Here is a 27418-nt window from a genome sequence, read left to right on the forward strand (position 1 = left end):
GCAATAGAAATGAGTTTTTATTTGTAAAAAGTTACAAAATGATATTGTACAAAAATAAAGTCTGTAGAGAACTTTGGTTGTATAACACAAACGACCGAGACAGATCAGAGAAGTCAGAACTTCCAAACAAGTGCACTCCTTACTGTATCAGATGGTGATCGCAATGATAAAGAAAAATCACAAACTTTACCCTTTTGTGGATTTGGTGGAGCAACTTGCTTCCATTAAAACCTGCTGGTGGTGTGTAGGTGATGCCGGGAACGAGCTATCGACACCCATTGGATCCTACAGCTTTTTTGGGCAGGGACTTTCCATGGGGAGCTGTTGGGGGGGTCACTGAGGTTGAAGCCTGGGAACAGTGGCCATCGCACCTGCCAGGGTTCTCTGAATGGGACAGATGCCCCTGGGGCCACATCCAAATTGTGCTCCACGAATGACTGGATGGCTGGGGTTTGTCACTGTTTTGAGCAGTCTGAATTCTCAGCAAGATCCCAAGAGAGCGTGAGAGGGAAGGCCTTTCCTCCATTTCCCAGGTAGGCAAGGAGAGCAGAAAGGACAGAGAAGGGCAGAACCATGAAGAATTTGGGTATTTTGGGGGAAGGGGGTCGGACGTCTGATAACTGCTGCTTCTTGTTACTTTGTAAAACTGACATGATTACCTGATGGAGGCCAGTATTTCATTTAATTGCTAAATCTGTCATAGTTTTATGACTAATAGCCACTAAGGTAGTAATAGATTATCTCCTTGATGAAAATCCCTTTTATGAAATGTGTAACAAGCTGTATTACAGGGCCCAGTGTGTCACACATGTGTTGACTGCCTGATAAATTCACAATCTAGGGCATGGAGGAGGTGGCTGTTCCCACCCTATGCTTCCTTCCGCTCCAATCTCTTTTTTTTTTTTTTCTTTTTTTTAGACAGGGTACCGCACTGTCACTTAGGCTGGAGTGCAGTGGCTTGATCACAGCTCACTGCAGCCTCAACCTTCTGGACTCAACTGATCCTCCTTCTTCAGCCTCCTGAGTAGCTGGGGCCACAGGTGTGCACCATTACGCCTGCCTAATTTTTAAAGTTTCTGTAGAGACAGGGTCTCCCTATGTTGCCCAAGCTGGTCTCAAACTCCTGGGTTCAAGAGATCCTCCCACCTTGGCTTTCCAAATTGTTGGGATTATGGCTGTGAGCCACTGCACTGGCCCCGACCGCCTTCATTTAAAGGCAGCACACTCTTAAGTATGAGGCTCCGTGTGTGTGGCTGTGGCTGGCCCAAATATGGCTTCCTCAGCACCCTTCTCAGCCATCTGCTCCCCAGGGAGCTGTCAGGTGTTTGGGTATATAGGAGCAGCAGCTGTTGACCCCCGGTGACAGCCCAGGGGTTGTATAGGACCTGGCAGACCCTACCTCTGGAAGGTCCCTCTGTCTCCTGGGCTGCACTGGGCAGCCAGCATATTCTCGGGAGGGCGGTGGGTGGGCAGGGATGGAGGGAGTCGGTAAAATGGTAGCTACCTGACAGCATTGTTGACATTACTTTTAGGTCAGCATTAAATCCAGGACTACCTACTAAAAGGAACTGAACCTTTTCTACATATGGTTATGCATAGTACAGATAGGTATACGTGGAGGGGGCTAAGAGCTTAAATACAACAGGAAGTGGAGCCCATGACGTTTCTGTTCAGCAACGGAGCAAGGAAGAAATAAAGTCAAGTGCCAGTGGTCTCTGCACGCTGCTCCAGGAAAGGGGGCTTGCCTGAGATGCTCCACAAATAAAAACTGGGAAAAATGCTGAAATCTGGGGGAAATTAATGAGAAATTTTCTTAAAAAGGTAAAGTAAGTGATTTTTGCCTAGCAAAAAACTTTTTAATACTTTGAAAAGCATGGACCCTTGTTCCCAATTCAAATTTCCTTTTGTCAGCTTTCTTTGCATTTTGCGAGCACATATACTTTGGCACCTTTGAAAAGAAACTTTAATAAATAAGGGAAAAAAGAGAAACTCATTAGTGAACGGTAATAAATAACAATAACTTAAATCTCAATAAATATCTTCTCTATATTTCTGTATCTGAAAGAGATGCATTGCATCGAGTAGCTTCGCTGGTCACTGGTGACCATGCATCAATGGAGCTGGGTATGTAACATCTGTCTCTCTGTAAACCAACAGGCCCGAGGGGCTCTCCCTGCCCGGGGGCAGTTCGGGGCCTTCCCCGATTCTCTCCTACAAGAATGCTGGTGACAACCACAACTCGTTTCTTGTTTCCAAGGACATAAAGGCAATACCTTCAGGTTTGTGTTTGATCATGAGCACAGCCTTTTTGGTTCCTAGCCAACTTCTTCCCACCCGACACACCGTGATGGAAATCAATCACCAACCGTTGGCAAAAATGCTGGTTGTAGTAAACCTCGGGCCTCAACTTTCAAATGCAAAGGTGATTATCTCTTGTATCTTTGCTTTTCTTTTCCCTCTCCTTTCCAGGGTATGTCTCCACTGAGTGACAGAAAAATAAACCTCTTACTTTCAGCAGTAAAACGTAATGACAAGGAACAACACCAGGATCTCTGTTTCCCTGGTGTCTTCAGACACATGAAAACAAATCACAGGAGATACACTGGTCTGGTTCAAGTGCATCCGCAACCATGCCGGTAATCAGTGATGGTGGACTGTATCAGCTGAAACGGTGGCAATAGCCAACCAGGAACATCAGCCCTGAGCTTCTAGTGACATCGGCTGCCATCCTGGAGAATCCAGAGGGCTGTTTTCTCTCTCTCCTGTCCAGTTGTCTGTAGCTGGATCTCCCTCTACCAGGCTCCCATGATGGCTGCCTTCCTCCTCCTCCTCCTCCTCCTCCTCTTCTTCTTCTTCCTCCTCCTCCTCCTCTTCTTCTTCTTCCTCCTCCTCCTCCGCCTCCTTGGTCCTCATCTTCCATTCTGGGCAAACATTTCCTGGGAACCTTGGTCCCTTTCTTTGCACTGTAGCAGGAATGCAATACACAGCAGTCTCTGGAGCCGGAGTCAGATACATCCACACCTTTTAGCGGAATGCTTTCTTAGAATATGGTAAACCAGGTTATCATCTAAAAATGACAGGTCATCATCAAAGGCGATGGGTCTGCAACATGCCTGCCCTACTTTGTCAGTCACCAGCCTTCTATTTCTGGATAAGTTTTTCAATATTTTGTCGTACGTTGTCTCAGCTGCATCGCAAGAGCCGCTGCAGTACCTAAAAATCAGTTCCTCCTTGGTTTCATAGCCCAGACCCAAGTCAGTGACATTTAAATGTATTGCAGTTAAGACACAACCCCGGTTTTTGCCCCTCTGGTTTCTCCGACCTTTTCCTCTGGAATTCTCTGGGTTGGCAGCTGCAGCCTGCCGATTCCGCTCTCTTCTAGGAAACACTGCCATTTGTTTATCTGGTGACCTTTTCAGTCTTTTAATGGTGGCTTGAATAAAATCCATGACATCATCAAACTGATCAGGATAATCCTCTGGCATATTTGCTGTTCAAAAAGAAAAGAGAAAATGGCACATGAGACAAAATGATCATTTCAAGCCGTCTTCAAGATCAAAGTGCCACCCTAAAGTCAGCAAAAATTGGACCCACAGCAAAACTATCAGCCGGTTAAGCTATGGGACCACAGTAATCCCCAAGAACAGAGGCAAAAATGCACAGAAGAAAGATGATTTAGTTGGAAGAGGAGACTAATGTGGTGGTGACATACTTTCTCAAAGAAAACAAATCCTTAGAAGCGTAGTTTTCATTTGAATAACATCCACCATTTTTAACTAGTCCATGCAGAGCTTGCTGTGAGCTGGCCAATCTTCTAGGGGCATTTTTCCTGCCTAGTCACACAACCTAGAGTAGGGGTTCTCACATGTGAGTATGCAGGAAAATACCCTGGATATTGACTACCACGCAGATTCTTGGCCCTACCCTTGGAGACGATGAGTCATTTGGTCTGGGGAGGGGCCAAGGAATCTGCATTTCTAACAAGCCCCAAGGAATTCTAATGTAAAAGATCCACGCACCAAAGATCCACGCACTAAACTTTGAGAGACACCGTCTTAGAGGGTGAAAAAACTGAGGTCTTCCAATATGGCTACCTTTATCTGGAATACTGAGTGCTCGTCCCTGAAACTTGCTTTGATTCTGTGTGGCTGAGTGGGACAAGAGCCATTCTGACAGAACAAATGAAGAGCTCAGGAATGCAACTATAGTTTAAAACTTCCTTGAAAATCATTAAGGAACAGGAAAACAGTTTATATTTTACTAACAAAGAGACTAATTTACCGCTTCTTTTGAACAGCATGACTTTAACAAAAAAGTCCAGTGATAGAGTAAAATGGCATTTATGTATCATAGCAATAAATGAAATGAGATGCTGTTCATGCATAGAAGCAGCCCTGCCCCCAAGAGTCAGGTCCAGCCTCAGCTGCAGGCTGTCACATGGCTCCCACTGTCTGGCTGCAAGCAGGACAAGAGGCTCATTAGGGAGATCACATGGAGGAAGGATGCGGGGACACTACGATGTCTGAGACCTTTGGTGAAAGTATAAATCAGCAGTCTCTTGGTGCTTTCTGCCGGATTTCAGCGTTTGCTTTGGCGGATTAAGTAAGCAGAGAAAAGTAACTAATGGAACAATGTAATAAATTTCTAAATGGGGGAAAAACAATTCAAACACCTGTTTCTTAGGTATTAGGCCTCTTATGTCCCCCTTACCTCATTTTTCAGGTCGTTTAGTATGTTTAGGATTATAAGTGGCTTAGAGAAAAAAACCACAGAAGAGTTGTCAGCAAGAGTAAATGTTTTTTGCCAAGATTGTGTTAAAGCATAGAAAGATTACATTATGTCTAACCCACGTCAAATTGTTTTGTCATAAACCTAACCTATTTAATTGTTAAAATATATCAGGTATCCCTTCCTGGAGAACAAAATCTAGCAAAAGCAACTTAACCATGTGTGTGTAGTGTGTGTGTGTGTGTGTGTGTGTGTGTGTGTGTGTGTGTGTGTGTGTAATATATAAAACATATGATATATAATAATGAAAAGACTGGTGATTGGAATCCTTAGCATGCCTAGCTGCTATCTGAAATTTAGCATTGGCTGGATCAGCTGCACGGAAGTCACAAAGCTGTTTCCACACTGGCTGAAGCCCTGTCGCCTCTTGCCTGGATAACCGCAGTGGCCCCTGAACGGGGCTCCCTCATTCTACCCTTACCCACCTTCGATCTATTTTCTACCCAGCACCCAGAGGGATACTTTAAACGCAGAACATAACCTCCTCTGCTCAAAACCTTCCAATGGCTCTCTGTTACTCTTGGAGAAAAAGCCCAAATCCACAGTGGCCCTAGAGGCCCTGCCTGACCTGGCTGCCCCTCTCCTCCAGCCTTTATTACCTCTGACCTCCTCTCTTGTTTCTCCTCTTATTCCCTCCCATCTAGCTACCCTGGCTTCCTTACCATTCCTCAAACACGGGGCTTAGTGTCAGTACCACTGACCTTTTCGGCTGGGTCATTCTTCATTGTGGGAGGCTGTCCTGTGCACTGTAGGATGTTTGGCAGCATCCCTGGCTTCCACCCAGGAGAGGCCTGATATAGTATGGCTGTGTCCCCACCCAAATATCATCTTGAATTTTAGCTCCCACAATCCCCACATGTTGTGGGAGGGGGCCCAGTGAGAGGTAATTGAATCGCGGGGGCAGGTTTTTCCTGTGCTATTCTGGTAATAGTGAATAAGTCTCATGAGATCTGATGGTTTTATAAAGTGCAGTTCCCCTGCCTGCCCATGCCCTCTTGCCTGCCACCATGTGAGATGTGACTTTGCTCCTCTTTTGCCTTCTGCCATGATTGTGAGGCCTCTCCAGCCATGTGGAACTGTGAGTCCATGAAACCTCTTTCCTTTATAAATTACCCAGTCTCAGGTATTTCTTCATAGCAGTAAGAAAATGGACTAATACAAGGCCCATAGCATCCCCCATCCTAGTCATGCAATATCTCTGGATATTGCAAATGTCCCCTAGGGGCAACATCATCCCTCGAGAACTATAGCTTAAACAGTCAGGAACTCAGGGCCTTTGTGCTGGCTGTCCCCTCTCTGCCTGGACCCTTGGCCTATAGAGCAATTTGCATTTTACGTGCAATATAGGTAGGCAAAAAATACCAGATTAAATGTCTCCCACCCTGTGGCTACTCCCACATCTCCTTCAAGTCTCTGCTCAAATGTCACCATCCGAAAGTCCCACCTGACCTCCCTACTTAAAACAAGATTCCTCCCCAACCCCTAATCCAGATACCCCTGCCCTGCACCTCCCCCTCCACCGTAATTCTTGCTACATTCTAACACATCATCTAACTGATTTCTTCGGGTTGTTATTTATAATCTGTCTTCTCTAAAAGAATGTCAACTCCAAGAGGCAGGAACTCTGTTCTGCTTGTTCACTGATGGATCTCCAAGTGCTTGAGTAGGCTGTGGAGGCCTACGGTAACTGCTGGCTGAATGAGTCGGGTCATTTTACTAGGGTGAAAGAGAGTTCTTAATTTTTCAAGGGGACACTGGGACTTCAGCTGAAAACTGCATCATTATGAAATGAAATGCTCCAAAATAAACAGCCCACATTACTCAGGAAAGCCACTCTGCCCTGAGTGGCACAGTCATTGCCCGCCAGAGAGCTGAAGAACTGTCTCCAAAACCGCCTTTCCTCCTCGGCTTTCTGCAGCTTTGCAGCAGCAGCATTAACTCTCAGCACCCACTTCCCCTGGGTCTCCCAAAGCTCTCTGCTCCCTAAGTAATGCTTTCTTATGGGGGCCTGGGAGAGCACTCTTTTCTTTTTTTCTTTTTTCTTTCTTTCTTTTTTTTTTGTTTTGAGACGGAGTTTCGCTCTTGTCCCCCAGGCTGGAGTGCAATGGCATGGTCTCGGCTCACTGCAACCTCCAATTCCCGGGTTCAAGTGATTCTCCTGCCTCAGCCTCCCGAGTACCTGCAATTACAGGTGCCTGCCACCACGCCCGGCTAATTTTTGTATTTTTAGTAGAGATGGGATTTCACCATGTTGGCCAGGCTAGTCTTGAACTCCGATCTCAGGTGATCCGTCCGCCTCAGCCTCCCAAAGTGCTGGGATTACAGGAGTGAGCCACTGTGCCCGGCCAAGAGTGCTCTTAATTTGTCCTTTCCTTTGTACTGCTTTTCACTGAACTTCCTTTAGGAAGTTTTCTTTCAAAACAAAACAAAACAACAACTTTAAATCACTTTGATTGACAGAAACAATTGACTTAAAAAAATGAGCTGCGTTAGCTATTGGTGATTTCTTTCAATAATAAGCTGTTAAAGAGGAAATAAATACAGATGTGCCCAGTTTCAAAAAAAACATGCTTGTATATAAATCAGAACTTATAAAACAGATATATTAGGAGTGATTAATCAAAATACAGAAGAGTCTTCAAATTAAAAAAAAGAGACTCTGTTTTACAAAAGGACGCACATCATAGGCTCTGTTCAAGAATTCTAAGTAGGTCATTAATTTAGGAACCTGGGCATATAGAAAGTTAAGTTCAGCTAACAATCAACTGAAGATTAATCAGAAATGAGGGTAAAACATTAATAAAATTTTAATATAAGCTAATAGGAAAATATTAGAGTCACAGAAGTTTAAATTATGCTGGTTTAGACACTCATTAATCTATATGTTACATAATTTTTTATTACTAGAGTTATAATAATAAGGATTTGAATCAGCACTTACAGTGTTCTTTTTTAGCCCTTGATACTTGGAAGATCTTGAAAAACATTTTTCTTCCCTTTTTAAGACATTTTGACTGCATGGCTTTGTCACAGGCTTTGTTTGCCAGGTAAAATACAGAAAGCCTGGCTGTATTTGAATTTCAGGTAAATAGTGAATACACGTCATAGCAAATTTGTCCAAACCCATGGCATGTATAGCACCAAGAGTGAACCCCAATGTCAACTATGGACTTTGAGTGATAATGATTGTCAATGTAGGTTCATCAACTCTAATAAATGTAACATTCTGGTGGGAGATGTTGACAGTGGAGGAGGCTATGCATGTGTAGGGGTAGGGAGTATATGGGAACTCTCTGCCTCCCTTTCAATTTTGCTGTGAACCTAAAACTGCTCTAAAAAATTAAGCCTATTATTTATTTATTTTTTAAAAAAAGGCTTCCTGGCATGTGGCTTATGAAAATTCCTTCCTTTGATGGAAAATCTCCTTCACACTTTGTTGCTAATGTGGAAATATTATTTAAGCCCAAACTTCAGGCCATATGCAACTCTTACTAAGCTGAAGGTTTTTTTTTCCTTCGTCGTCATGAAAAATAGAAGAACCAACAAATATTTTTGCTGAAAAATTTACATGGATATGAATTCTGGAAGCCAGGAAAGGGCAACATTGTATTTTTCAAACCACAGGGCAAATAGGCCTGCATGTTCCAACTAAATGAGTTCATTCTTAGAGCCAGCCTCAATTTATCGATGTGAGGCACTTGGGGGCATTAGGAGCCATATTCCTCTGCAGAGGGTGCTGGGCAGCCTCACTAAGCCTGTCCTTAATTCTTCTGCAGAGGCCTCTCACCCAGCCAAGACAAGAAACTCCTGGTGTTGAGCTGAGATGCCCGCAGCTGCCTCCATTTTCCAGGAATTCACTGAGCTGAGGGAAAAGAAGAGGGGTCTGGGTTTGGATTCGTTACCTAAATTAAGACTTACTGGTGCATCTCTGTCTTCATCCTATAAAAGGCTTGGCAGAATGTCAGATATGCAAATTACCCTCATTTATTAACTTTAATAGTGAAATACTTGCAAACCACAAAAGAGGAGCATCATTAAAAAAAAAAATAGGTCATATATTTGCTCATTTCCCAGACCTGCTTGGAAGATCTATCTTGGAAAACATGTCCATCTAAAAGATAAAGTTTTTGGAAATCCAAAATGCTCAAATGCACTTAAGCTGTCCTTCAGAGTGCAACCAAATATTTTGGTGTTATTCTACTTAAAATATTTTAACTTTGATATGTTCTTTGTATAAATAGTGTTACTTAAACAAATGAAACCTTGTACTGGGGCACAACTCTGGGAACAAACAGTTCACTGCAAAGACTTTGCTGCCCTCGATTATAGGGGAAAAAATAGTAATGTCATCTCAGGAACAAAGGACTGAGATAGTGACTATTTTGTAAAGTCAACTGAGTTTTAATAGGAACAATGGTGAGGGCTCCAAGTCCTCCCTGTAATAGCTGAACTCAAAATTACATAAGCCAAAACATTATATTGGTTAAGCTGGCAATAGTGGACAAAGTCTTTCCTAAAATGCCAGATTTGTCTAAAAACAGTAGAGGTTAACTATATTTTAATCAAAGGGTCATTTTTATACTTGTAGCTGGTTGTCCCCTCCTCAGCCTGGCAAGGCAGGGATTCTAAGCTGACTTTCATTCTAAGTCATCCTAAGTCCCCAACCTGTGGGCCTGAGAGGGAGGTGGCACAAAGTTGTCTATGAGGGACAAAGTGGTGAGGACACAACTCCTTATCCAGAAGGCGGAGGGAAGGTCTTTGAGGCTCAGAGGGACCCAGGAGAGAGGGGGCCTGACCTCAGTACCCGCAGTGGTCCTGTTCAGGAGACGTCTTCCAGGCCAGGCTTGAGATCTGCATGAGCCAGGCTTGGCTGATGCAGGGGCCCCAGAGAGAAGGCTCAGGGGTTTCTTGCTGTGGTGAGAACAGCCTTGCTACTTCACTAGAAAGTGTCCAGCTTCTGTGCCTGGAAGGGTGAGGGCTAATGGGACTCATAGGGATGAGCTGCTGCCTGAGCCAAGGCCACACAAGTGAGAGATACATCAGGAACCAGTGCCCAGATGGTGGGGCTCAGTTTTGGGATGGGGCAGGATGCTGAGGATGAGGCCGAGGTGCGGTGCCATCCATCCTGACATGTAGAGCTTCCAATGAAAGGCTGTCTTCAGACAGGAGGAAAATGGAAAACCCCCTAATGGTGGGAGACATTTAATCTGGTATTCTTTGCCTACCTATATTGCAGGTAAAATGCAAATTACTCTATAGGCCAAGTATCTGAAAAATATAGAGATATCTCTCTATCTATAAACACATACATATACACATGCATGCATACATATGTGTCTACACACAGAGACACACACATACATACTTATACGAAAAGAAAAGATCAACTTAAAATTGATACAACCTCTCAAGAAGAGTCCCAACGAATGCCATTGTTTTGGAATAAGTTAACTTTATCTTTCTATATGATACAAACATGATTTTCTTCCACTAATATTGGAATATCATTACAAGAACTACATGGCTGAGTTTAACTTGTAAAACTTCTTGCATTACAAAATTTCGTCAGGCTATAACTTAGATAAGAGCTTCCTCGAAGCACTTGAAAACCATTACCAGTATAAAGGTGGAATACTGCCTACTTTCACACAACGTTAACTTTAAACCTGACAACCTCCCTTCAAGGATAAATTGAATACTATCTCCATTTTACAGCTCGGGAAGCTGAGACTCAGAGAAGACAAATATTTGGTGAAGTCCATAGGACTAATAAATGTGGACTTGGTGGTTCAGTTTCAAAGCTCAGACTTGTTGTCTTTTTGTTTTAAAGTAAAAACTCTACTACCACTGAGCGCTTCAAGTCTTGTGGCAGATGGGAATTTACTCTGAGACAAAAGCAAGACATGCTGGTTTCACCTGTACACGTTTACCAAAGTCAGCACAGGAGGTGAGAAACATACATTCTGTTGAAAAATTCAGTATGAACTCAGGTACGCTAAGTAGATCCTAAAGTTAGGCTGCCATGGGCCACAGAATACAGTAAATTGTCTCCAAAAAAGGAAAAGCCATGCTACTCAGGGGCATCTCTCCTGTGTCCTGGTTCTGGCATATCATGCTAAGACAGCTCTGGCGATTTCCCAGTTAAAACCGGAAAAGCCGCAGCCAGCACGGCAGCAGATCCAGACAGAGAGGCCCCATCTCCGGAAGCTCCTCCAACTCACGCTGGCACCAAATGACCAGGCTCTTGCTGCAGAGTTGGAGACAAGAGAGGCCCGGATTCCAGTCTTGGGTCAGTCCCTGACCAGCCGCGTGACCTTGGAAGTAGTCACTTAACCCTTCGGAGGTCAACTCAGTGCTCTCCGGGGCCCTTTCCAGCTCCAAAATGCTGAAGTGTGGAGAGTTTAAGTCTTGGCTGGAACGTGTGGCCAGACACGGGATTTTCATTCACCTCTGCCAGGGAGTAGACCACCTCTGGCTGACGCCCCAGCAGCATTCAGCTCAGCCAGTACCATCGGGGCCCCACAAAACCCCACAGGAGGTATTTTAGAACTCCGCATTGCCCGACCTCTTCAGTTTACCTCTTGGCTCAATGTCTCGGCTACATTTGAAATGATCGTCATCAGTCTTCTCTTAAATCATCAAGTCATCTTCCTGTGCCCTATTTAAGAGAGGTAAAAGATGTGTAGAAAGGACCCTGTATCTGCATCTGAAAGCATCCAGATTCTACTGTAAGGCATTCTTAAATGTCAGTTTCCATCTGTAAAAATAGAGATGGGCCCCATGGCCCCTGAGAGGACACACTACAGCCTCACGCTACAATTCCTTCAGTCTCCATCACCCAAAAGTCAAACACTCAATTTACCATTTTCTTCGAATCTCAATTTTATTCATTTCTGTTTTTGCTGCTTCAAGTATGCTTAGGTCATACCCAGCTTATGACTCCAAGGCTAGAATTGCCCACTGCAAGTGGTACAAAATGGATCGGGAGAGTCAAGCAGCTTGTCCTTGAAGTCGATTTCTGGGCTGTCAACTCTTGTTCTTATTTGACCTTCAGGAACCTCTAAAATGTGCAGTCCATGAGAATGGACTCTAAATGTGAGTTCATGAGAATGTTCCAGTTCTCTGAAAAACTTCTGTAAAGTTTTGTTATCTGCTCCTATTTCAAAGTGATGACTTTGCCATGTATTTGAACTACTTTTTTAAAAAGGCCCATAGATCAGTAAGCACTGAATGCTGATGCATCTTACATTATGTAATGACCTTCCGTGCTTTCCTATTTTGGACACGGAATTCATCTAGTGTTTGGTAGACCGTCCTGATCATAGGCTGCTGTTGGGTTAACTTTCAGAAGTGTCTACAGCATCTATTTTCCTAAAAACAATTACCAGCTGAGGCAATTTACTAAGTCATTGTGACCATTTCCAGAGCTACCAGTAGGTTCTCTTCAGGACCAGTGGTTTGTTGACAGTAAGGCATGACATTGATTTATTTGAAAAGTATTTGCATTGTAAAAACACCAGTGTTTTGTTGTTTTAAAAAAGCATTTCTGGATTCTCTCAAGGCAGAAGAAAAAGACCAACCGGAATGCAAAACACTTTAGAATATAGAAAAAGGAGCTATGGGTGTACTTTGAAAAGCCACTTTGCCCATCAAATTGCTATCTTATTTACCATCTCCACCCACTCTGAATGACATTGCACATACTAGTTGTGCTATATCCTAAACTGTTATCCTACAACTCAACTAAGAAAATTTGTAATAAATGGACTGAAAATTACTCCATCAATACAAATAGCCAGAAAACCCCACTCAGGGAGAGACAGACAGTAGATTCCTTTGTTACTCAGGTTCTGATCGCCTTGCTCTGATTTCTATGTATGTGGTCCATGCTTTTATTACAGTTATGCTAATAATTTTACAGTAATACAGCACGGTCCCCCTGGGTGGAAAGTGTCCATTCTTCAGCTTTTAAGTCAGGAAAACACCCAACAGGGTGTTCATTTGTTAGCTAATCCATGAACACCTGGTGTGAGCTAAAAGCACTCCAGAGTCAGTAATAAACACCCCAAGCTAACGAGCACACACCAGGAGCTCTGCTACTGCCCTTATAAAAAACTTAACAGGGAAGGGTGAGGAAGTTACGCAGGAAAATTAAGTGCACAAAAAGCCACTAGGGCAAATCATCCCTGTGGTGTTATCAGAGGCAGGTGGTTGTGGGGGAAGCGGAGTCTCTCCTTTCTTCTTTCAGCGAAGCCCTGCCCCCAGCCTGAGAGGCTGCAGGACCCTGCAGGATTCTGCACTCAGCATCCCTCGGCTCTTCCCAGGGGACCCACTGAGCAGTAGGTAAAAGGCATGTAAGGGTCTCAGTGATTTGAACAAGAAGGAGGGACTAAGAGAAGATGAAAGAAATCTGCTTTATCATTTGAATTTGTTTGGTAGATTCCTGTGGTCAGATATGAGTAGGGAATTTCTACCCCCAGTGAGTGAATTTACGGGAATCTCAAAGACTCTTCAGGTAATGAGATATGGTTATCATTCTAAAACAACTTTACCTGCCAAACCCATTCCCTGATTTTTTTTCCTTGATGACTTTTTGATGCAGTCAGAAGAGTGACATCTGAGTGTGGTGGGCTGGCAGGAAGTGATCTTGTGCAGTGGTGACAAGTGTGAGTGCTGGACTCAGGCTGCCCTGTGTCCAGACCCTGGCTAAGCTGCTAACCCTGTAAGCCTCAATTTCCCCATCTTTCAAATGGGGCTAGTCACACCTTTACCTTCAGGTCAAAATTAATATGATAACATAAGAAAAGATTTCAGCTCAGTTCCTGGTCCACAGAAAGTATTTCACAAATGGTGCCTAATGTAGGCCAATCTGGTTATGACATCTGGGATCCTCCTTCAGCAATATTTGCACAGAAGGCAGCAGTGCAAAGCCAACTCTATAGTCTCTAGACAAAGCAAGATTGCCCAAAAGGGGATCCAGACACTGGTCCCTACTTAGTCTAGCATGTTCTACAGGGAGAGACGTCTGTGCAGGGCCTGGAGCCTGGTGGGTTCTGGGCACAAGGCACAGGCCCGTCTTGGGAGGCTGTGTGAGCTCTTCCGTGTTCCTCAAAATGCCTGACAACTAAACATGCAAATATCAGCAGACCCCGGAGCTCATGAGGGATATCTTTGTGTCCACTATGGCTTAGAGCAGTGTCTTCAAACTGAGGCACCTGGCCCTCTGGGGGCACATGAAGACTTTCTGCAGTGCCTATGGGTGGTTGAAAGGGAATCCATGTCCATTTCCTCAATTTCCACATGTGCCGTGTCCTAAAACGTCTGGTCTGACTGCGGATGCTCCTGCTGTGGTTCTGCTTGCCCACGTCCCGTTTTCCAATCCCCCTTTGTCCTTACTGAGAGATGGTGTGCTTCTCACCTATTTAGCCATTCTATTGTGAGGCCTGTCCCAGGGATAAACACCTTCAGGTGCCATACAAAGGCATTCATGCATGAATGGCTCCTTGGGACAAACTGATATTGGGTGCTTCCTGATGTGAGGACACAGTGCCATGAACATGATATTCCAAGGATGTTTACCTACATCTAATCATGTGGAAATAATCAGACAGATCCAAACTGAAGGGTGGTTCTGGGAAACAGCTGGCAAAAGAGCCCAGAGTTTTCACAAATGTCAATGTCATGGGGAAAAAAAGACTTGGGAATCATTTTAGATTAAGGAAGTATAAAGATACCAGACAGTCAAATGCAATTTATGGTCCTGGGTTTAAAAAAAAAACAAAAACATAAAGGACATAATTGGTACAACTGGGGACATATGAACACAGACTATCTATTGGATAACAGTATTATATTCATGTTAAATTTCCTGAGACTGATAACTGAATTGTGGCTATATAAGACATTGTCCTTGTTCTTAGAAGGTACATACTGAAATATTTAACATTCTGATGTTTGCAACAAATTCTTAAATGGTTCAGAAAAAAACGAGGCCAAATGCTAAAAAAGAGGTTAATCTTAGTGAAGGATGTATGGGTGTTCACTGTACTACAAACACTTGCAAAGGGAGATAACTTTGTGAATAAACCAAGAAATCCTGAAGCAAGTTGCTCCATATTTCCTCCTGGCCAGGCCCCTTGGGAAGGCTCAGTGCTTTCTTTGCTTGTCTGACTGTTCACCTATCCATCTCTTTACCTTACAATTGGGAACCAGAAGTGTGACAGTTGTCATGGGGTGTACATTAACATGTACATTTGAATTGAAAATGAAGTCAGACCTTTTCTGACCAAGAAGCCAATTGATTTGGGCTGATTAGTTTGATCATTTTCCATGAACTGAATAAACTACATATGCAGGTGCAAAGTTTTACCAAAAGAATATTTAAAGCATATATACAGTTCCTGAAAGGGCTAGAAATGACATCTGGTGTAACTATTTAAACCTATGAGGAAAAATTTTAGAAAGCTTCAAAGTAGGTAATAATTTTTCAACATTCTTATTTGCAGGTCTGCAGGCAAAAAAAGTTGGAAGGCCATATTATTTTAAAGCCATGCTTTTCTACTTCAATTATGTTATTAAAGTTATGCAAAAGTGGGTTTTGCCTCTACTGAGCTAACCAATTGTTTCCCAGTGGCGACCCAAGTCTGCTTACACATACTCCTATTCCCACTGAGGCCATCGCTCTGGCAGTCATGCAGTCACACTAGGTTTCCATATGGATGCCATCCCCTCGCTGGGCAGAACGGGAGAGATCTGAGAACCAGAGTCTCCCACAAGGCCTCCCGAATGCTGTCTGCCTACCAAGCACTTGAGGAGACCTTGCTTTGTTGCAAAGAGTTAGGGAGCCTTCTCTCATTGCAAAAAGCATCAATATTATAGGAATACTTAGAGAAATTCATGTTTCTCTTCTTAAAAACATCCTGATCTGGACTTTGAAGTAGTCATTAGTAATACTGGCTTAAGCCCAAATGGAAATTTTTAAAGGGCCAAAAGGAAATTTGATAGTCTCTGCTTCTCCTTTCTCTTTGCTTGCTTAATTTTCCTGGAAATCTGTGTTTCAGGGTTAGTGAGTGCATTTTTAAGCAAGCCAAATGTCTGTATTTTCTTAATCCACTAATACGCACGCACAGTCTGTGTAAAGTCAAGAAATATGGGCTTTCGGACCAACATACTGAGGTTTAAATTCTGGCTTCACCACTTACTAGGTCTGTGACCTGGAACAACTCTCTAGGTCTCCTTTCTTCACCTGTAAAATGGGGATAATAATATTTCCTCTTGTATTGTAGAGCTCAAACTTACTTGATTTCAGGACAAGAACTGTGTTCAGCATGTGGATAGTTAAAAGGTGCTAGGTCATTAACTGTAATATTAAGTGTTTATTTGCAGCTATTCACTTACTTGGGGCTAATAGTTTGGTTCAATTGTGCCTATGTCTAGAAGATTTTTAAAAATAAAAGCACAACACCTCAAAATAAAAGACATGCTTATGGCATAGGCCCCACTCAAAAGCAGTCTGGGTATTTAGGTAACTTCTGCTGCAAGACAGCTTTGAAGCAAGATCCCGCCTTGCAGTCACCTGCCTGCTCCATGGGTGCCCCTCTGCTATCAAAAACAGAGCAAACACCTTTCCTGAATTTTATAGTATCACACAATCTGGTATCACCTGTCAAGACATCTTCAATTTCCCACCACTTCTTAGCACCTCTTTCTAGAACTTGGAGACTGGTCTGTCCTCCTCTTTGTTCCACTGTCCCTTCCCCACATCATGGTCACAAATTTGTATTGTATGGAATGTCCCCCTTTCCTTTTCCCTTCCCTTCCAAACACCCATCTTTCAAGTACCAGGTCAAATCCTCCCTCTTCCCTGAAGTCGTCCCTGCTATGATCCCCAAATCCCAGTGATCTCACTGCTAGGAATTTTTACCACACACGCATACAGCTCACCTAAACCCTACACAATAGACATATCTATCTGACTGACATTCTATTCATCCATCCAGCCATATGCCCATCCACCTAGCAATAGTTTACAGCTAGATCACAAGCAACTTTATTTATAAATTTAGCCTTTTTGAGGCCGCATGGCACCCAGTACATGAAAGATATTTAATATTTGTTTCCTGATTGAGCTCAAGTAATTAACTAAAAAACAAGTATTTTAATCAAATGAAGGTGCTATGGTCCATGAGTGTTAAATAAACAAAGATCAAAGAGATGTTAGGAGGGGAAAATATCAGGGAGCTTTAATTTTTATATCTGTTGAAGAAGAACCTGCTGAGTACATTGCTTACGCCCTGGGTCAGCCTAAGGTCCTAAGATTGGCCAAATCAATTTAAGCCTTAAATAGATTTCTCTAAGCAGTAACAGTTTGAAATGGGTTTCCAGATGGGCCAGAATGAGAATGTTGGTCTCAGATCTCAAGTAAAGAATCAGTGCCTCCTACAAGAGTCTGATGTGCAGTTTCTTGATTCCAAGATACCCATCCCAAGTGGCAGAGCTCCTTTCCAGCTTAGGTAGTTACTTTGTTAAAGTATTGTTCATTCATGCAGTCCCTAAGCAATAAGACACAATAGATAGATGGCGTTTGTTTATTCTAAATTCTGTATTTCATAACATTAGATTTGAAAGCTTAACTTTACCCAGCTTGTTGCACTAGAAGCTTCCTTAGCTCTATAGAGGTGGTCTCACAGTTTACTAAGTTTTTTTGCTAGGGTTATGAAACTTCTTAAATTAAATGTCCAGCTGGGATCATTTACAAAGATACGCTCCATCTCCATACAGGTAGCCTCCAACCCACAACCCTCTTGTCACTTACATAGAAAGATCCTACCCTGCCTTGGCTCCCTCCTTCCCATGAGGGAAGAGGTCTCCCTAACATAACCATGGGAGTTTGGTGAGAAAAATTCCACTGGAAATATGTGGGCTTGGAAACTGGGGAAGGGACGGAGCTGTGAAACCTGGGAAGAGCCAGGGGCAGCTGACCCAGGGGCAGAATCCCAGGCAAGCCTGGCCTGCCTATGTGCTGACCAACCAACAGTGGGGCCCAAAATAGCCTGCCCACAAGGCCTGCATTTCTCTCACTCCCCGTACTCTGTTGTGCTGCTGAAATCCCACTATTTAGAGCAGCATCCTGGCAGATGTCGTAGCGGAAGAAGGGAATTCACTGGGTGCCCCAGGAGGGGCCATTGCAAGTAGGAGGGTGGCAAATGACAACTATGATCCCTATTTATGGAGCAGAGGCTTTACAAAGCAGTATCTAAGTTAACCCCCACATCAACCCATGAGACAGCTTTACTCTTACACCTATTTTACAGGGAAGAAAAAACGAAGCTTAAGGGATGTTAAGTAACAGCTCAACATCTCAGTTAAGTGGCAAGGCTGGGGTCCAAATCCTAGCCTGGTCTGAATGTGTTACCTTGAGCTCTTGCTTGCTGAAGCCTCCCTGGTTTCTTGTTCTGTGCCCTCCTTTTGCAGATTATGGGATGTGCCCCCCAGGGCAGAGATTCTCACTTAGTAATATTGTGAGTGACAGTTCAGTTATATCGTGGTTTACATAGGTTTTTGTGGGCTAGCCTGAAAACTTGATAGCTTAATTTAAAAAATTGTTTCCATAGGAAATTTTGTGAACTGCTACCAAACTGGTAGAATATAATCCCATTATATTATACTAAATTAGGAATTACTTGTAATTACAACTTAACGATGCTCAGTGTCATTTTAGTTGGTTTCCAGTGGCACAAAAAATTCAGCCCTTATTGGACTGAGGTTCTTTCACGTTGATTTTTTCATACCACCACACATGTACATTTACTAGAAGCTATGCTCCATGAGGGCAGCGACTTTTGTTTATTAGGTGTATCAAGGTATCCCTAGCACTTAGGACAGTGCCTGGCACAGACAGGCATACATGTAACTATTTGGTGAATGTATATGTGCATTTAGATGCAAATTTTTAAAACCACATGCATTTTATGCTCTTACTTATTAAATACATTTAGAGTTGAGATAGGGAATATGACTATGATGAACTAACCTTCAATAAATTCAGACAACCTTGTGCACGATGGTCTAAATCATTAGTTCAAGACCTTCCTCCCATATAAAGTATCTTCCCCTTCCCATATAAAGTACATTTCAGTAGTTTGGGGGAAACTCTGGTCCCAGCTTCAGACCTGCCTCCTGTGATCATGGAACTGTGGCGCATTATAGATGAGTTGCTTTGCCTCTTTAGGTTTCAGGACTAGAGGGGTTTCCTTTCAGCTCGAAAATGCTATGACATTTGCAAGTTTCAACTTGCAGATTCCTCATGCCTGCTCTAATTGTCCTTTGGAAACTGGCAAAAAGCAAAATACTGGGAAAATACTGGCAAAAAGCAAAATAAACAAACAAAGCTAGCCAAAGAGAAAAGTCTTGGGTACCCCAAAAGTCAAATCACAAGTCCTTGAGTTTAGACAGGCTAGAAGTTGCTATAGGAGGCAGCCCTGGGCCATTTACTTTACAGCCAGCCTCTAGGCAAGCCCGTTGGCCAATTATGAATTCCATTTGGTTATCTCACACTGAGGTCATACTAGGAATAGAATTCTGGATGTTTTATTTACATTGGAACCAGCGGAACACATGCAATCTTAAAGGTGAGTGTGCAAACTGTGAATATTCTGGTCCTCCTGTGAAAAGCACAGAATGACGTTAATGTGGCATGAAAGCTCTTTTGCTCAATCATTAACTTACAAGTATTTGGATGGAACTAGAGGAATCAGAATTTATGATACTTTCTATTTTTAAATGAAATGTGGTGACTTAATGTTTTTCTACATAAGCCTTAACCAGTTACACCGTGTACAGTGCAGGATATAAATGTCAGCACTGTGACAGAGGCGTGTTGACACTGGTTGAGTGTTCAAAGTCTGCATACTGTCATTATTTTGCTTTCCCTGCACTTGACAGCTTGCTACCGAATCAAACATATCTGGAAAGAAGTCAGTTTGGCTTAGAATGCAGCTCAGTTTCTCTTTGGGAACGTTTCTTTTTCAGGTTTCCTCTGGGATCTATTGGGTCTTCCCATAGACAAAACACAATGGGGTGGGTTTTGCTGTTCAAATGTAAATAGAGTAGTGAGAATCTTGTTCACTGATGACACAGCATCAATTTTGGAAAAGGGAAGCAATCCCTCTTCCCTACAACATGCCCTTGTCCCTGCAATCTGTGCTAACTCGCTTACTTTGTGACTATTTGTACCTTACATGAGCCAAAGATTTTCGTGGGTATTATCAAGCCATGGTGGTTCAAGTCTAGTTGCACATTAGACTCATCTGGGGAACACCTAAAAACTCAGGTGCCTGGGCCACACCCCAAACCAAGTAAATCAGAATCTCCTGGGGTGAGACCTAGCATCAGTAGTCTTTAAAGTTCCCCAGGTGACTCCAATCTCTTCTTAGGAGATTATTCCCAAAGGACTTTAGGACAAGCATAAAGGCCAAGGGGCCAATCTCATAGCCACTGGCATTGTGGAGTAGAAAGGCCTCTCTTTATGGTACAGTTACAGACTATTCATTGAACTCTAAAGTAACTTGCCCGAAAGTCACAGAGTTAGTTGAAAGCAGAGCCAGGAGTCTGAGCCAGAATTAAATGAACCTAGTTAAACAGGGCACTAATATGGCAATTAAACCTCCATGAATTAATCAGTTTTATAATCAGGCACAGTCATTTTTCTCTTGGCAACGTCTGGGTTAGAGAACTATTATCTGCCACTGTGTTCCTGTCCCTCTTGTCCAGACCGTTTGAGTGAATGAATAGCCAGTTTTGGAAGACCCGGTACTAAGGGGCATTTTTAAGTTTCTGTTGGAGAAACATTTATATACACTAAATTTGTGATGGAAATAAAAGCCTTTAAAGTAGGTTTATACAGTTAATTGACAGACACTCTTGGAACAGGTACTTTAGTTTCAAAGGATTAACTATGTTCCCTAACTTCCTTTTGAAGTCTTAATTTGCCTTATAAAAAAATCCACTTTCTATCTTTCTTGGGACTTGTGGAAGAAGGTGCTTTTGTTGCTATAATTAAGCATAAAATAAGCATATTGCATTTACTGGATTTTTTCCTAGCCAAGGCCATTGGGTTTGGGGGACTCAGCGCACAGCTGACTATTGCAGGACTACTACTGTGGTTATGACCATAGTAAGTTTCAAGCGCAAAGTTACTAGAGGGATAATTCTGGGGGTGGGGTTAGGGAGGGAAGAGTAGCCAGGGTGGTATCCTAGTTACATACAGCTCATTCCTGCTTTATTTCGGGGTTGTGTGAAATTTTCTATTGCTACCTTTGTTGACATTATGCCTCTGCAACAGCCTCTATCACATGTAATGTAGCCTCTCTCACTTCATGCAACAAGCTTCTGAGGAGTGGAGGGAAAGCGAGATCACATCACAGCTGATATGCCCTGATTGACTTGCTTCTAAAACATGTTAATTTTTGAGAGGTAAATCACAGACTTATTTTCTAATAAGAATAACCTGGGTTTTTTTTCTCAAGAGTTAGCACTGTCACACGTGGAGTGAGCTACAGTCTTTGTCCCTAGTCCCAGCCAGCACTATTTATGGTTAAGTCTTTCTAGAACCGGAACTTTTCTGAACAGAGGAACTTTTCTGAACAGATTTGACATTACCCAGACGCTTGTTCTGGAAATGGAGGCCCTTCTGTGTTTTCTCTGCCTCTGGCTTGCTTTTGTGAAAAGCCGGCCTCTCGCCTTGCAGGCACAGTTTAGGATGAAAGTGCAATAGTTTTCAGAATTAAGCACAGCCAGGCACAGACACACAGATAAAGGGCTTTGGAAGCAAAGAAAAACTGGGAGTGTGTATAGATGAGGGAACAGAAAAGGGGACAGCTGTGTGTGTGTTTCTGAGGTGGTGGTGCTGGTGGGGAGGATATTTGTTCATCAGAATGCTAAAGGAGCAGCATAAAAATTCCATCCTCTCTGTGCTGGGCAAACCAGCGCGTGTCACTTTCGGGCAAGGTGTGCGGGCAGCAGTGGGCAGCCAGGCACCCCTGGGGCTTCAGCACCCGTACCCCTTGCCCACGGGTCGGTAGGCCACACAGCCATCATCAGGCTGGCTTGGGGTACATGCGGGGCTGGCTGCGGGTGGGGGTGCGAGGGGGGCCGCCGGCGGCCCCCCGGTGGGGAGGGAACGGTTCTTACAGTCACTGCTCAGCGCGAAGGGCGCGCGGCGGCGGCCGAGGGAGCGGTCTTCGGCGGGCGCCTCGGGAGGCCTCTTACCGGCGGGCAGCGGGAAGGCGGACGCGGTGTGGAGCAGCACCAGGCAGACAGCCACGACATCCCATAACTTCATCTTAAAGTCCCGTCCGGCGGCGGCACCTGCGCGGGCAGGCGGGAGGTGGGGGAGAGAACCGCAGAATGCACGTTAAGCCTGGGCTCCCCGCGGGTCCCTGCGCCCCTCTCCAACCTCGTCACCGCCCTCCTCCGGCACCGCTGCAGGCCAGCGGCTCCTCGGGCACTCCTGCCCTCCTTGCAAGTCCCCAGTTCGCTTCTTCCTCCTCAGTGCGCCCCAGGAGCAGCTCGCACTCCTGGTTCAGGTTGCAGCTGCCCTTCTCCACCACCCGGTCTTAGGGGTCAGTTTCGAGCAGGGCTGCTATCCCCTCCAGTTAACTTCCCATCCCCACCACCACGATTCCTGTTCAGTCCCCTCTACAGGTGCGCAACATCCCCCATTCCTGGGGGGCAATCGGGTAGTTCCCACCCTGCGTCCTCCACCCCAACCAGAGACCTCCCGTTCTTGTCCCGGCAGCTCCTATAGGCCCCGGAACCAGCCCTCGGCCAAAGCAAGGACCGGTCTTTCTCTTTGGGAATAAAATCAAGCGCATTCCCCTGCCTCGGGTCCCGAACAGGCTTCTGGCTAGTCGAGCGCAGGCTCGGGGTCACCACTCACCCCGCCTGCCGCCCACACCTCATTCTTCCCACCTAAATAGGTATTCTGTTGCCAGGGCAAGAAGTTAGCAGGGACTTGGAGACTTTTGGCCTGTATGGGATATCTGGGTTAAGTTACTTAATTTCCCGAAGCACCGATTCGATTTAAAATACTCGTCCCACCTCTTAAAGTTATGAACATTAAATCACGCATGAAAAACTCTAGCCGAACATGTAGTAAGAGCTCAGTAAATGCTTTACCATTGCTGTTAGGCAAAGACTGCATTTGCCTTGAAAGTTTTAATCCTCCGTGGTATACCCGAAAACCCTCTCTTGATTGGATTTTGCACCTTTGAGAGATTCTGGCCCTAATCCCTTCCCCTCCCAGAGGAGTCGCTGGCTCCCCGCGCCCCCGTCACGCCTGGACGACTGTACCCAGTCTCGGACGCTTTGGAGGTGCTCTGGCACTGGAAGGCCTAGACCGTGGTACGGCGCAGAGTAGGGGGTTCAGCAGCTCTTTTCAGCCCGAGGTGGGCTCTGTTTGGCTTCTCAATCCTCACACCCCTACAAAGGAGGGCCACGCAGCTGGGGGTGGGTTAGAAAAAGGGGCTGTAAATTTGGGGGCGAGTTCCAACCAATGAGGAGATGAGGAAGAACCGAGGCATCTTGGGGTGCAGTGTTATCTAGTGCCTTCCTAATCCCAGGGTTCCAGTCTCCAGGGGACTAGTGACCTAGAGAGAATCTCCTCATGCGGAATCTGCGAGATTCATGCAGTCGATTATCCTATCCCCTCGACCGGCTCCATAAAACGGATTCTTAGGAAAAACTCGATTTTTTTTCCCATGCGTGAGGGAAATGCAAAAACCAGGTTAATGCAAAAACCTCAGTGCCTTTCCTAGCCATTAGTTCACAGGCACCCCCGCCTCCATTCCAGGGTTCCAGTCCTCATCTCTACCCGGAACCCCAGTCCCTGTCCCGGTGTAGGCAACACGGGGAAGCCTTTAATTCGGCTGCCACCTCCCACCTCGGCAGAGACGAATGCATTTTCCATCCCCTGAGCGTCTGTTTGTTCGCTATGCAGCTGTTGGGCTCGAGAGGGTATAGGGACTAGAAACTCGTAGTGACCTGCAGCACCGAGCGCCTCTTGCCTCGCGGGCTGGTTTGCAAACTCAGGAAAAAGCTAGGTTCTGGGTCGCGACGTGCAAACACAGGAAAACTGCACCAGGCCGTGCAAAATGAGCCCAGAAAGGTACTTTGGCAGCTAGGACCTGGGGAACGCGAGCCTCCCCCAACAAGCCCCCCGCCGGTGCCAGCTCCCGGGTGCGTGCGAAATGGCTGGCGGTCGGACCGGAGGAGCATGGAGGCGCGGGGTTAATGCGCCATTCCAAATCGCGGTGCCCGCCAGCAGGAAGTCACAGAGGCACTAGATTTCCCTACCATCTTAAGAGGGTTTTCCCTTTTTTCCTGGTTGGCCGACGGAGGGCTTTTTAAATTGGACGTGGAGATCCTCAATTAGAAGTGTGGCGAAGCTGGCAAAAGACTCACAGTGGAAAACTCCCCGCCTCGCCAGAGGAGGCTCCCGGCTGCGGTTCCCGCCCTCGGCCGAGCGCCGCCAGCGCCCCGATCGAGCTCCCCTCTTCCCCCGGGACAGGGAGGGCGCATTCTTCCCTCTGAGCGCCGCCAGGACCGGCTCCAGTCCGAGGGGCTCTTTCGTTCCCGGTATTTGCTGGGCGGGGGAAAAGGGGGGAGGTTGGGGGACTCGGCACACACAGCGTCTATTAGGACGTTTTTCTCAGAGTCCGTGTAGGCTCCACCCCTCGGCTTCTCGGTTTGTCTCTCTATCGCTTTCCCAAAACACATCTACATCTGCCCGACGCGTTTCTCCTCAACCATGGGCCTTTGCCCGCAGTGCAAACTGCTTCACGCGCCGCCACGTGCGAGAACCAAGCTCTGCTCCTGAAGTGACAGGGGCTCTGCTCTGCCAGGTGACCCCGCACCATTTCTAGTGCCTGGCAAGCTGGTCCCCTTCTGGGTCCGGGACCACCACGCCCCGGCAGGGCAAAAGCAGCAGGCCGTGGGCGCCGGCACCTGGTGGGTCCCCAGGCCTGGGGAGGCAAGCACGCCCAGGAAAGCCACAGAAGCAGCCGCTCGCCGCGAGGCACTTCTGAGTTCCCGGCAGCAGGGGGCACCAGAAACCGTCTGAGCCGTGTCGCGCCCACGAGGCCCGGAGGCTGCGTTATCATTTTAGTTATAAAACGGGAGAACCATCACTCCCTCTACGAGCCTCCCGAAATCCGATTAGCCCGGGAACTTGTGGAGGTCCTTACCAGCATCTCTGCTTTTCAGGCTCCCAACCCTCCATTCTCACTGATTTTCCTCTCCCCACTTCACCTGAGCGGGTTTCTTGGCAACCTGCTTTCAGACCATCCCCCACCCCTTCCCCGCGTCACCATGACAGCTTCGCAGGAGGCAGCGCTCCCGCCGTCTCAGTGCCCCCGCACCTTCTTGTGCCTGGCAGGCTGGGAGGTTTGTTTGGGCTTTGCCTTCAAGATCCAGGTCTCAGAGAGAGAAAAAGGAGGCGGTGGGGCGGGGAGACGGGTTTGCTATAAACTCGAGGTTTTTTTTTTTTTTGGCGGGGGGAGGTAGAGGCAGAAATTGCTGGAAGATCTATTGCTTTTCTTAACTATGCTTCATGTTCTTGACTGACAGAGGACTTATTCTCCCCTTAACCCCCCATAACTGCGGGGCCCAAGATGAGGGAAGGAAAAAGAATTTGGGACACCTCTCGCAGGCAAACTGGGAAGGGGGTCTGACTGTTTAAAGGGCCGGTTTCTAGGCCCGAGAGCACCCGAATTGCTAGCGGCAGAGAGCTTGGGACACGGCGGACTTCCCAGAGATCGGACACTTGTTACTTGTTGAAAAGGCGCCACCTTCCCTGCCAAAGCGAAGGCGCAGTGAAACAGTAAGAGTTTGGTCGAGGCCGGCTTTGACGGCTTTGCGGGACTGGGTGAGTGAGATTGGAAGAAACATCTCTTCCTTGAAATACCTAAGCATATATTCCAAATACTGAGCAAGAGTCGAGCGCGTTCTAACATCTCCGCAGCAGGGGCCGGAAGAGTTGCCTTTGTCCCCGCCTATGAGCAGAAGCGTCGCGAGCTCTGGGATGGGTAAGCCCCCCGGGGGCGCGCACATCGGTCCTGGCGGCGGATTCTACCAAAGCCGAAACTAGCTGGGCCCCAGGAGGCTGGCTGGAACCCGCGAAAGTCCGTTTCCAGCCCGAGGAGGGTTCGTTTTTCTTCGTTCGGGCAGGAAACAAACCACCAGCGCGGAGTTAGCCTCGAGGTGTTGTAAAGTAGTGGCAGTGGTGGTGGGGTGTTATTGGAAGGCGGCACAGCGTACAGGAGAAAAAGGGGTCATTAAAATAATAACCTCAATGGCCTAGTGGAGTCTCAAGAATATGTTCGAGACAGAGATTTGAATCCAGGACTGGCAAGAAAGTCCCTCTCCTAACCTCGACGGGGATGTTTAGTTGGGGTGGAGGGCGTTAGGAACGTGCAGGCAGCCGGGTGAGGAATGTAGCTTTGCCAGACCTCGCACGGAGGAGGTGAGCCCTCCATTTTTAGGTTCTCATCACCTTTGCAGCAGCCCCTCCCCCCGGCCTGCGCTTTTCCTTGGCACAGATCAAAACAAGCTCAATAGTAAGTTGCACTCTTGGCAATGACAGTATCTCTGCACGTCCAGAGAGGGCACATTTCGACGGCGGTGGGTTCGAAGATGACCCAAGCCCTGAATCGTTCTGTGACTTGACGGAAGAGCGCCTCGCCGAGTCGGGGAAGGAAACTGCCCCTCTTGGGCATTCCGGGTTCAGGCGCATCTGGAGCTCCACAGATCTCTGCCCACGTGGAAAAGGCAACATGCCCCTCTGAAAGGCCGGCCTCTCTCCGGTTCTACTTTTCTCCTCCTCGCATAGCTTAGGCTCCCTCTAGTCTTTCCACTTTCTACTCTCACCGCTTGCCCCGGGGTCCAGACGCACCCCTCTGACTAGGTCGCCCTTCAGCCAGCCGCACCCGCCCGCGACGCAGGCACCACCCGCTCCCTCCTCCCCGGCCCGCTCCCTCACTTACCTCGGATCGGGTCTCCGCAGACCCCAGGTTGGACATTAACTCCAGGTGTCCCAAGTCCCAGCCAGGAGACCCATCCGGGCTGATGGCTGGAGCGCGGAGCCCCGCCCAACAGGTCAGGGGCAAGAGTTCGCAATCCTGGGGTCGCGCGGGGCAGCAAGGGCGCGCTGGAGGCGGCGGCCAAGACTCCCGCCGCCGCCGCCGCGAACAGGGCGAGGGCTGCCGGCAACTCTCCCGCCGGGCCCCCGCACCCCCAGAAGCCGAGGTCCGAGCAGCCGCCGCTGCTTTGGGTGGGGGGCTGACAGGGCTGCGCGCGCCGCGCTCTTGGCTGGGGCTGCGCCGGCCCGGGGCGCTGCGGGCGGCTCAGCGGCTGCTGCCGCGCTCTGCGCCTCCTCTGGGCGCACTGCCTGGGAGCACGAGACTGGCTTGTCTGATGCTGCTGCCGGAGCTGAAGTCTTGCCTGGAGATCCGAACGAGACACCACGTCAACCGGCGCGGGGAGTCCCGTGAAGACATGAGGGCGCCAGGAGCGCAGGCTGGTCTTCTAGAGCCCGGGCTGGGGGGCCGGGGGCCGGGGTGGGGGAGGGGAGGCG

General features: G+C 46.6%; 1 protein-coding gene across 5 annotated transcripts; it reads right to left on the reverse strand.

Moving 5' to 3' along the window:
- On the reverse strand, positions 1 to 27357 carry GDNF (glial cell derived neurotrophic factor). Of its 5 annotated transcripts, none has more exons than XM_030813785.1 (3): positions 26829 to 27357; positions 21979 to 22155; positions 1 to 3490 (listed from the first exon to the last, which is right to left on the reverse strand). In XM_030813785.1, the coding sequence occupies exons 2-3, from the start codon at positions 22127 to 22129 to the stop codon at positions 3006 to 3008; spliced, it is 636 nt and encodes a 211-aa protein (XP_030669645.1). In that variant the 5' UTR covers positions 22130 to 22155; positions 26829 to 27357; the 3' UTR covers positions 1 to 3005. The 5 variants fall into 5 exon arrangements, with proteins under 5 accessions (XP_030669645.1, XP_030669646.1, XP_030669644.1 ...); XM_030813786.1 differs by lacking the exon at positions 26829 to 27357 and adding an exon at positions 22966 to 23158 and having other exon boundaries at positions 22057 to 22155; XM_030813784.1 differs by lacking the exon at positions 26829 to 27357 and adding an exon at positions 22966 to 23158.
- Positions 27358 to 27418: the final 61 nt, after the last annotated feature.

The sequence above is a fragment of the Nomascus leucogenys genome, chromosome 6 (assembly GCF_006542625.1).
Source record: "Nomascus leucogenys isolate Asia chromosome 6, Asia_NLE_v1, whole genome shotgun sequence".
NCBI lineage: Eukaryota > Metazoa > Chordata > Mammalia > Primates > Hylobatidae > Nomascus > Nomascus leucogenys.